Below are 11,627 nucleotides of genomic sequence, written 5' to 3'. Positions count from 1 at the left end.
AATGTGTTTTTTTCTTTTTAATTTGAAGGGTGTTTTAAAGAAGAGAACTTTGTGTGATAGAAAAGGGATAACAATGGTAGGTTTTAATTGGCTCAATTGATAAAAAAATTTTACAATTAAATAAAAGTCTTAGGCTTATACCAAAAATTGAATTAGTATCTTACTGGTAAATAGCACAATCATTATAGATTTAGAGGGGGGTTGAAATTTTTTGTTTAACAGTGGAAGTCGGTCGAGTATGGGGCGTGTGGCACAGTGCAGTAAGACAGCATCCTCTCTTGACCAGACATGTGAGCTGTGACACATCCAACATCACACTACTTTGCAAGTTACTACGACAAAGCATCAAAACAAAAAGAAAAAGAAAAAGAAGGAGATTGATACCGAACCTACTAGCGTGCTGTGTGTGGTGGGACTAACTGGGACCTACTAAATATTATGTTAAATCTAAAAAATCCGATAATCTGTGTTTACATTTTTCTTGAATTGGACTCATTTATACATTCCGAACATGCAATCACATGTACTGAACCATCCATTAAAAAAAAACTGTAAAACCAAATCTTAGTTTATGGTTTGTGTCTGCATGGGAGTGCTCTCTAAGTATGCGGATCTTTGTCACACAATCAGAAAAGACTAGAGTAAGAACATCATTACCGAAAAAGACTGAAATATAATCTACTTAAACATACATCTTAAATATTAGGAAAAGTTAAAGGAATGTAGATGGGTTGTCAAGAATATAAAGGAGGTAGGATGGGCAGTTGGTCAAATCTAGCATAGATTGTATAAGGATGGTAGTTGGAGTAGGCTTATCAATAAGTATAATTATCAAGTAAAATAGCAATGGGGCCTTCCAATACCATTTTAGAAAGTAATAATCTCAAACACCAAAAATAGCCTCATATGATAAGCTTAGGAGCATACCTTCAGCATGATATGGGGGAGGGAAGAACTGTAAATAGCAAAATGTTGCCACTGTGAGCCCTGCAAAAAATGCTCTTCCATTAGTCAAGGAAGTCAAGCATCAAATAGATTGCAAAGTCGTTTATGTGTTTGCAAGTAATTTTTTGCTGAAAGCATATTTGCTGGAAATTGGTTATAGTATAGTTGTACCTAAAAAAAATGGTGCTTTAAAAAGTTTTACATAAGCAAATAAGTAAAATGCTAAAAGAAAAAGACATTGCCAAACAAACACTTAAGTGACAAACTATAGTAGCACAAACCTAGGAGGCCTCCTGCAAACACATCTTGCCAGTGGTGCCAGTAGTCATCCACCCGAGAAACACCAACAAGTGATGCAACAAGTAAAGGAAGGAAAACAAGGCACAGTTTTGCAACATGGCCTCTACGGTCAAATACTTTTATTTTTCCAGATAAGTACAGCGATAGAAAGCCTAGACCAGCAAAAGACCCTGCAAAGTAAATCCAGATTTCCTTAAATCAAACAATCTGAAAAGATTTGGTAAACATAGCTCTGCTATCATGTGTTTGACTTAATTTTATTATGCATTTTCTACTTTTGAAATGCTCTTATTTCATAATAGATTCCTTCCTTTTTCTTTTTTTATTATTGCTCAACAAATATAGTCATCAAGTGGCCATGTAGAAGCATTTTCCATTAAATTTTCTTGTATTCATTAAAAAAAAAAGTGGCCATGTAGAAGCATAGATGAAGCACAGTGCAGCTTACATGAAGTATGGCCACTAGGAAAACTCTTATGTCCTTCCTTTATAACAATCTTGTCTCCATGACATACAACATTTCCCAATGTATCATAAACCTGAGAAGTAATCAATCATCAAGTACCTTTAGTAATGAAAAGATATAAATGCACTGCACACACACTTTATGTACTCGTAAAAGCAATATACAGAAACTGCAATTCCAGACATACATCCTTTCCATCAGGAAAACACCGCCAAAAGAAATCAGGCCGAGGTCGACCAACTGCATCCTTTATAGCATCTGTAATAACCGCTGTGACTAGAACAGAGAATAAGAGACCTGCGCTAAGAAGCAATCTCCAATCATCAAGCTAAACATAACATGAATATTCTTACTAGACAAACCAATATAGAGATATAAGATCTTATTACCTAGTATGGCATGATGAAGATCATAGACATCTCTCCTACGGAAATAAACGATGAGAAAAATTGCAATGGGCAACAGAACTGAATAAATCTAATCATCCAAAAAACAGAACACAAAAATCCATAATTAGTGTCACCACTCCACTAACATATTTACATTACTAAGGTTTCATCTAGGTAATAATCACAAGGAAAACTTACAGGAACAGCCCAAACAGGTACCGTGTTACTTTTCAGGGGATATTTGAGGTCAGACATCATATCCTTCCCAACAAAGCGATAAAATGGATGGATTTCATATAAAAAGGCCTCAATCAGGAAAAGAAGCATGAGTATCAGCCAGTCATGCATGTGTGTCCTTGCAACTGTGATTCCGTGGGACCTTACAGTATGTGCACCAAGCTGGACTTCCCTCATTCTTTCCTGTTAGACACACAAACTACAATGAGAATTTCGAGTTCTTGGATATCAGATTGTTAGATCTCCTGCTAGGATACAACTGATGATACGTAAGGTCTCTAGGAAGAAAATGACTACAGCACCAAACAAGAGGTAAAATCTTAATCAAATGCTGTTGGACATATTTCTATAACATATTCTTGTACATCAATGGTTACCAAGAAAATTTATCATACACATCATACGTGTATCCCACGTGTACATAAACAAGATTAGTATTTCAAAAGAAAGACAGAATAGTCTGCAGTCCAAAACAATATGATTTGACTTCTGTAAAAGGCTGTGCATAGAACATTGTAGCTATCAATTATCATATACGAACATGGATGTCCATAATTAAAAGGAAAATCACCTCAAGAAGCACCTAGGTTATATCTCTATGGCACTAAAGATGAAAAATTATAAGAAACAACTGCTATAAAAAACTGGAGTGACTACTGGAAATAGTATAAAGCCATACTGCAAATTAGCAGCACAAATTTAAGGAATTGATTATAAATAAAATAAAATATGCTAGAAGATCATAAAATTGTAATTTTTATACACACAGTAGGATAAGTTAAACAGATGTAGGGTAGGTAAGTGATAGATGGAAAATACATGCTTATAAAATGGAACCTTAGTCAATTATCAACATGTACTAGAGATCCATATTGATGCCTCACATTTGATCAAACCCTTTCCAAATTTAACATGAATATAAAATCCAGATAATGAGTAATTTTATGTTCCTTTAATCATTGGGGTGTTTGGTACATGCACTTAAAAACTGAAAACATGTGTTTGAAAACATGTGTGGAAATACGTGTGGGTAAAAAAATATGTGAAAATACGTGTAATGTTATTTAAAAACTGAAAACAAATGTTTGAGTGGGTGTACCAAACAGGGCCTAAATACAAGAAAATAGTTCCACCTTCCACTGCTAGCAAACTACTATCCTAGGATCCATCTATACAAAACATGGTACGCTTTTGTTCAGTTCAAATCCTTTGTTGCTCCGGAAATATCCTTTTATTTATCTCAATATTTTCCCTTTTCAGAGGCTAATAATAAATAGTATAAAAATCTTGTATAGGTTTTGAAGTCTTTAGCCAAAATATGACTTTTTTATTTTTTATTTTTTTTTAATTATGACTTCCCTATCACATTCTAACTCCTAATGAAGCAATGAACAAGCCTATTTCCATCTTTCCATACTATGGGCTAAGTGGTGTACCATGTGCCTATTCCTGTTCCATGTAATGCACCACACTGATCAACATTTTAGGTAATTTAAGTATCTAAAAATATAGTAAAAAAATTCAGCAATGCATATGTTACTATGGTTAAGTATATCATCATTTATATAAACATTAAATGCAAAAAATAAAAAATCTTTGATGCAAAATTGTGTCTAAGATGATGAGCCATATGATGAATTAACACCTGCTGCTAAAAGAAAATTTATTGAATGCAAGATTTGTAGGACACTTAATACTCCCTCTGCATAGACAAATGAGCGGCACCAGAAAGATAATCAAGATGATTAACAAGAAAGAGATGATGATAATGTTATACATTTCAACATGTAGTCATTGGATAGGAAGATGATTCCTTTTGGATGGCTCACCTTTGCAGGGCCAATATAAACATTTTGCGTACGCGTACACAGCAGTCCTACAATACCTAGAAAAGTCTTCAATGATGGAAGAAGAAGCCATTCCATAGCCTCATAGATGTAGTGAAGTGTCAAGATTTTAAAATTATTCAGATGATTAAAGAATCCTATATCACTAAAAGTTCCACTACTTTTTGAATTAGTCCAGAATCCCATATCACTTAAACCATATTTTAATCAGGGAACTAAAAGTTCCACTAGTTCTTGAATTAGTCCACCATGAAAAGGAAGATTAGAGTTCTGTTAGCCCAAAGAGTCACCCATGCTTATTAAAAACAAATATTTATGAAAGAGATAAGAGTACCTCTTTGTTCTTGTATTTTATCAATGGACACTCAATGGGGGAAACCCAATCACTGGTAACTGTAGAAGTCTCCAACCTCTTTCTTGACACATCCTAGATAATCCCAACAAATCAACCTTCAGAATAAATTTCATGAGAATTCTAAATTCATTTGATTTAATTTTTGGAAGAAAACTTTAAATTCTAAATTCATTTGAGCGGAGCCAGGAATTTTTGTTTGAGGAGGCCAAATTATGGTATTGATATATTAGTCAAGAAAAATTCAAAGAGAACCACAGAGAAATTTGCTTATGTGTGGTTGTGGTGGGGTTTAGATTTAAGAAGATTTGTGGATTTTGGGGTTTAAAACCTTTTTTTAGAAGATGAATTTGGGTTCAAAAGAATAAAAGAAAATTACGTGAACAGTTTTGCGAACAGTGCAGCGCTGTGAACAGTACCCAAAAAAAATCCATGACTTACTCATTAATGAAAGAAAATCCATGACTTATGGCTCATACCCAAAAATTATATAATTACTTAAATACCCTTTACTCTAGAATAACTAAATAAAATATAAAAAGGATACTCTTTCTTTAACCATGCCATGGTTGTGTCATCAGCATGTTTATGAAGCCGAAGTATCATGACTAAGACATAGTATACTCAAAATAGTAACTAATCTATCTTCCTAAATTCTTATGAGTGTGTGTGTGTATGTATTTGGCAATAAATGTGTTAAAAAACATATCCAAAGAGAACTTAGCATCTTCTTCAAAGTTATGCACAACATTGAAATTTAATTGAATAAAATTTATCTATTATCATCTAGTGAAAGTTAACCATTTCTATTTCAATATACATTACAAAATTGTCAGTCAAAAACTTATTTCACTATTTGAATCCACAGACATTCAGTAATTCAATATGAAAAAGTGGGCAATAGAGAGTATTGCACCTCTTTTTTCTGTGAGAGCATAACTTCATTCTAACTTTTTTTTTTTTTTTTAAATCCCTTAAGATTTGTTGGGACCTTGGGGGCTACCCTTCCCTATCGGGGCCAGCTCTACTTTTTTTTTTCTTTTTTTCAACCAAACCCCAAAAAACTTTAATAGAAGTATTGATTAAGAAAACTTAAAAATTTTGGGACCCATCAACATAGCTCCACCACTGAAATTCAGCACTCCGCACCACACCCTACATGAATAACTTAATATGACTTTAAATGAAATTTTGGGCTTGTAACGTAAGTCATTTTTTAAATGGCAGTTCAGAAAGTTGCAAATATATCTTCCTTAGCAAATAATTGTGTCTCAACCAAAAAACCAAATCAAACATGTGGCTGAGGTTGTAGAGGGAAAACTCAATGATTGCACATGCAACTTACCTCAAAACTGATTTACTTTATATACAGAAACTTATAACTGCAAACAGTTGATACTTGGATCTATATTATACCTATGAAGCGGCCTAGGATTTATATTTGCTTCTACAGGGATTTTCAAGCACCTTATTTGTACAGTTCTGAAATTAAACCCCAATATGGCATGAATGCAGCAACATACAATGATGAAACATAAAACAGATATCAAATTCAGCAGGAAATAACAGACAGCAAGCAACTACTTTTGAAAGGTTTTAAGGCACAATATGCACCATGGTTAATTGATACAACTGATTTACATCTGCAAGCCCTGTATTAGAAAATAATTATAAATATAACATACCAATCCAATTAAAATCAGTTTCTACAGTTTTATTAGTCTTTTTTTAAACCAAAAAAAAAAAAAATTACAGAGTGAATAAACTTACATATAAATCATTAACATAATCAACATATGAAAGTAGTATCTGCACGAAAATTAATTTACAATGAACAAGTAACCACCCTCCATGATCAACTAAATTAATCAAACAAGCGAATAGCCCAAACCATAACGAGATACTCCAAAATTGTTCTACATCAATAACTCTGAAGATATTAATCAAATGCATCTGAATACAAAGGAAGGCTTCTATGGTTCTAGATAACACTTAATGATGACAAGGGATTCAGCTACTCAACCCAAAGTAACTGGAAGTAGGACTTTGCCAAGTATGATATGGGATCCCCATAAATACAAAGGAAGGCATCTACAGCTCTAGATAAGACTTAATGATGAAAAGGGATTCAACTACCCAACTCAAAGTAATTGGTCCGAGTAGGCTTCGCTGAGTTCAATATGAGATACCCTTTAATCATGAGAAAAACATCATGCAAAGCATCAATTTCGGCAAGCATATTAGACAATTAATCGTAAAATGTAGATAATGCATTCACGTTAATAGATTTGAATGTGCTGTGAAAAAATCACATTGAAGTAAAAGTTAACTTGTCTATAAAAGTTCACTCTTGGCCAGGGACGGACCCAGGTGCAGGGCAAAGGGGGCCGGGCCCCCCCTGGGTCCAAAAAAAATTTTTTAGTATGTAAAATTAAAAAAAAAAAAAGGTTTGGCCTCTTCGTTTTTAGCTTGAGCCCCCTTGGTTTTTAGCTCAGCCCCCAGTCAGCCAGCCCAAGAGTTTTCAAAAGCTCACGAAAACTTTTAAAAAAAAATATTGTATAAATTTATTTATAATAATAATAATATAATATATAATAATGTGGTTTATATTAGAATATTAGATTATCTATTTATATCTGATAATAGTAGGAGGACAAATAATTTTTTAATTGTTTGATTTGATCTAATTGCACTTAAATAGTAATTTGCACTTTATTGTTCACACTTTTTTTTAACAAAAATTATTGTATAAATTTTCAAAATTTCATACCTATTAATCAATTTTTTATCCTAAATACTGAAACATTAGATATAACTCCTTAGAAAACTCTAAAATGTAAAAAGGTAAGTTCAAACCTATTAACCTAAGTACAGATAATTTAGTACAGTGAAAAAAATGTAGGCACAAGTTTACTTAAAGTTAGTTTGTGAAATAAAGTAATTTAATTTTGGCCATAATTTGGGCCAAATTAACTTGAGTTTTTTGCATTTTGAGCCAACGTAGGCTTAACCTATTAACACAATATAGGCATAACTAACTTGTTCCTCCTAAGAAAATTTCCTGGCTCCGCCAGTGACTATATGGATGTGCGTTTAAATTTTTTTTTTTTTTTGCTTATCTCCGGCCCCCCTAGCTTGAAATCCTGCGTCCGTCCCTGCTCTGGCCCTAGAAACAATTTATTTCCTAATTAACTATCAAGTGCATAAGAAATTCAACTTCCAACATATAAACCCAAACACCAACCATGACACCATCGTCTATTTTATTTATGAACAGCTACTCTTATCCAGGACATCAAATCTAAATCCAAAAATACTATTAACAACTTGATATTACTCAGGATATCAAACCCAAAGCCAAAATACTACTACGAACAACTTGATATTATTCTAGCACTCTATTAATCTTATTGAATCCATCTCCAATTGCTACTAGAATAAGAAAAATGGCAACTATATAAAAAATAAATAAAAAGCCCAAAAAGCATCTTATTTACAAAATTCATTAAAATGAGTTCAAAGTTCAATTTCACAAAACCCCACTAACCTGAGCGACCCAAAAACGAGAAAGAGATCTCAAGTCCCACCAAGGCATTGTGTGAAGCAAACCAAAACCATACAATAACTCAGTCGATAATTGAGCTTCTTGGCTACTGGGTATCAGATATATATGTACAGGGTGGTGAACATATCATAGGAAGCTTCGTATAAATTCCACAAGTGGAGAAGTAGGATAAACAACTTGTGTGACGCCAAAAATAGAAAGAAGATAAAGACAAACATACAAGGGATAAACGAAAACCTAAGAGCTTCATTAACTGAATGAAAGCTCAGAGTTCCACTGTGAACTGCAATTAACGAGAATACTTTGTACTGGGACCCAGGTCCATTTTATTATTGTTTTTCAATTGACTGAGAGCGAGAGATTTTGACCTGTGTTCGTCGGCCAAAATGGCCAAATAGGCAAATACTACCCTTTTGAAAAATATTTTGCAATATATAACTTAAAATTAAAAAAAAAAAAAAAAAATAGCCTTCAAATTAATAAGTTGTTTTTATTACTACATAACAAGGAGATGGAAAAAGAACTTAAACAAATAACAATAGTACATATATCTAGAAGAGCTTAACTCTTATATACACAGTACAAACTTTAACCTCTTTAACTTACATTTATTTTTCAATGTGGGATTAACTTATTGTTTTTTCTTCTGAAAATACTAAATATCAATTCACAATTATTGTCTGTGAAATTCTACTAAATATAACATAAAATAATATAATAAATTGAATTCTCTCTCTCTCTCTCTCTCTCTCTCTATATATATATATATATATATATATATATTATTTGCAGGAGGCCGGAAGCACTGTTTAATCGGCTCGACCAACGGCTGTGTGGGAGTCACCTCTTTTTATCAAGTACACCTCGCCACTAAGTATGCCCACCAACGGAAACCTGCTGGCAGCGGGATTCGAATCTAGGTGGGTTAGACGAAGCATCCGAACCTTACCAGCTGAACCAAGCCCCCGTTGGCTATATATATATATATATTACCTAGTTAGTAATGGATTGTACATAGTCATGGTATATTATATAAATAACTTATATACTTGAATTGTTTTTAGTTATACAAAAAAAAAAGGTTCATAAATATAAAACTATTCAAACTTTCTCTTTCTCTAATTTTATATATAGAGTTAAATAAATGATTAGGTTCTTATGGTTTATTTATATTAGACTCCTCGTTTTCTACACCAAATTAACTCATTTGACACAAAAATTAAAAAACTTAAATTAGATGAGACACGTGACGCAAAATTAAACTCTAATTGAAATCTAATTTTCACTCTGAATTAACTAACTTGATACAAAAATTAAAAAACTTAAATTAGATGGAACACTTGGCGCAAAATAAGACTCTAATTGAATTCCAATTTGAAATTTAATTAGATTTTCTCTCAACTTGACTAATATATATTAGCTTCATCACACACGCTCCGCACGTGTGATGAGACTCTTTTTTTATTTTAAGTTTAATATAATTTTTCAATTTGAATTTATTTATTGTTAATGAGATTACACCGGAAGAGAATTTTAAGAAACTAAAATTTAGTATTTAAAAAAGAGTAAACTACTAGATTTAGTGTGTGTTAGTTTTTAGGAAAAAAATGAATTAAACATGTGTGAAATATATTTAAATAGAGAATGTGCTAATTTTTAGGAAAAAAAAATTTGGCATTTTTTTTTTTTGAATTTTGTTGAATTACAATTTTAACCTTTTTTTTTTTTAAGAATAAGGATTATCTAATTAGATTAGGGATATTTTTGACATTTTTCGAATTAGATTAATAAATTAAATTACTGTTGTACCCACCCATAACAGCTAATAATATCCTATAACAAAAAATATTAATTGTGAAAATATTATCAACATCACATTTCTATTGAGTTAAACAGGTTATTTGACACGTTTGAAGATTGATAGCCACAGGACAAGCACACAATATGACGGTTAAAATCGGATCGCAATTCACAAAATCACTGATTCTTTCCCATTACTACTAGACTAGTACCCTAAAAACTAAAATATAAATAAAAGAAGACTAGTCAATAATAGTCACAAGAGATATACTTCTTTTATTTCGATCAAAAACTTATTTTAAAAAATAATTTTTGTTTCTTTTTTTTTATATATATATGTTTAGTAGTATCTTTATATATTAAGAGGATTCAAAAAGTTAGTTATGATTTCAAAAAATATCAAAAATACCTCTAATCTAATTAGATAATCATTATTCTTAAAAAAAATAAAATGGTTAAAATTGTAATTCAGAAAAATTCCCAAAAAAAAAAAAAAACTACTAGAGAAAATTTTTTCTCAACATGCGCATTTTGCACATGCGATGAAGCTTTTTTTCTTGGTCTAGTGTCATAATTTAAAAAAAAAAAATTGAATAAGTTTATTTTGAAGACATAGATTAGTAGAGGAGTGTCCTATTTTGTAGTCATTTTAAGTGGAGTTAGAGATATATTTTTACCGGGTTATCTTCAAATTTTTTTCCGTATCAAAATGTAAGGTTTAGGGATATTTTTGAACCACATAAATGTCCAGTCCAAAAAAGGGAATCCTCTTATAGATAGTATAGATATTTCACGCACATTTAATACATTTTTTCTTAAAAATTAGCACGTACTAAACCCAATAGTTTACTCATTTTGAAATCCTAAATTTTAGTTTCTTAAAAATCCCTTCCTATGTAAGCTCACTAAAAATAGATAAATTTAAATTGAAAAATTACATTAAACTCAAAAAAAAAAAAAAAAAACCTCATCACACAAGTAAAAATATTAAAGGGAAAACAATCTTTCCAAAAATCCTATTAAAAATATGACTTTTAAAAAAAAAATTGAAAACCAATTCTTTCTCACGCCACACTAAATAAAGGAAGTTTAGATACAATATGAAACTACTGAAAACAATTTTATATCATTTTGAGGTTATTGATTATAGAAAAATGAGATAATTTTCCAAAAAATACTTTTTAAAAATTGTCTCAATTTTTAGAAAACATTAACATCAAAATAAACCAAACAAAGGTAAGCAAATTTATATATATATATATATATATATAACCCAACCCTCCCGAGGCTTTAACCAAGCCCCCCCTTACACTTAGTGAATAGGAAGGTGCCATCTAGACCAATGAGTCTGATGATTATAGCCATAGGCTGAATACAATCATATCTATTAAAAAATAAAAGAAAATAATAAGTTCCTAAAAAAATTTATGATAAAATTATTATCAATTATATTATAAAAATTTTATAAATTGATCTGAAAATAAATATTATTAAATATTGCATCACTATAATAATAAATAAATTTTTAATTGTTTTGCATTTATAATTTAAATAATTCACAAAGTTTGAATAATATAGCGTGAAATGTCGTTTACGTAAATATCATTTCAATTTAAGCCACACATTGTCATCACAAATTTGATCAACATATTATTCTCATGCGTGAGAGGGCTGCAGTTTGGGGAGGATCTCATCTGCTCCCTCTTTCGTCTGTGAATCTGTGCTT

The 11,627-nt window shown here is 31.3% G+C and overlaps 1 protein-coding gene across 2 annotated transcripts; it reads right to left on the bottom strand.

The window, feature by feature from the left end:
• Positions 1 to 868: 868 nt before the first annotated feature.
• LOC112002342 (putative lipid phosphate phosphatase 3, chloroplastic) lies at positions 869 to 8,475 on the bottom strand. 2 transcript variants are annotated; one of them, XM_065780207.1, is made up of 8 exons: positions 8,084 to 8,475; positions 4,519 to 4,611; positions 2,299 to 2,520; positions 2,101 to 2,188; positions 1,899 to 2,008; positions 1,694 to 1,784; positions 1,227 to 1,415; positions 869 to 987 (listed from the first exon to the last, which is right to left on the bottom strand). In XM_065780207.1, exons 1-8 carry the CDS (start codon positions 8,129 to 8,131, stop codon positions 884 to 886), a joined length of 945 nt encoding a protein of 314 aa, XP_065636279.1. In that variant the 5' UTR covers positions 8,132 to 8,475; the 3' UTR covers positions 869 to 883. The 2 variants fall into 2 exon arrangements, with proteins under 2 accessions (XP_065636279.1, XP_065636280.1); XM_065780208.1 differs by lacking the exon at positions 4,519 to 4,611 and having other exon boundaries at positions 8,084 to 8,474.
• Positions 8,476 to 11,627: the final 3,152 nt, after the last annotated feature.

This window comes from Quercus suber, unplaced genomic scaffold (assembly GCF_002906115.3).
Source record: "Quercus suber isolate HL8 unplaced genomic scaffold, Cork oak 2.0 scaffold_228, whole genome shotgun sequence".
Taxonomy (NCBI): Eukaryota; Viridiplantae; Streptophyta; class Magnoliopsida; order Fagales; family Fagaceae; genus Quercus; species Quercus suber.
This window is presented reverse-complemented; position numbering and strand designations above follow the sequence as displayed.

Excerpts from the sequence above, each read along its gene's own strand:
- LOC112002342 (XM_065780207.1), bottom strand. The coding sequence starts at position 8,131 with ATGCCTTGGTGGGACTTGAGATCTCTTTCTCGTTTTTGGGTCGCTCAG. Across the intron at positions 4,612-8,083 it reads CTCGTTTTTGGGTCGCTCAG|GATGTGTCAAGAAAGAGGTT; the intron begins GTTAGTGGGGTT and ends GGGATTATCTAG. Across the intron at positions 2,009-2,100 it reads TCTTCATCATGCCATACTAG|GTCTCTTATTCTCTGTTCTA; the intron begins GTAATAAGATCT and ends TTCTTAGCGCAG.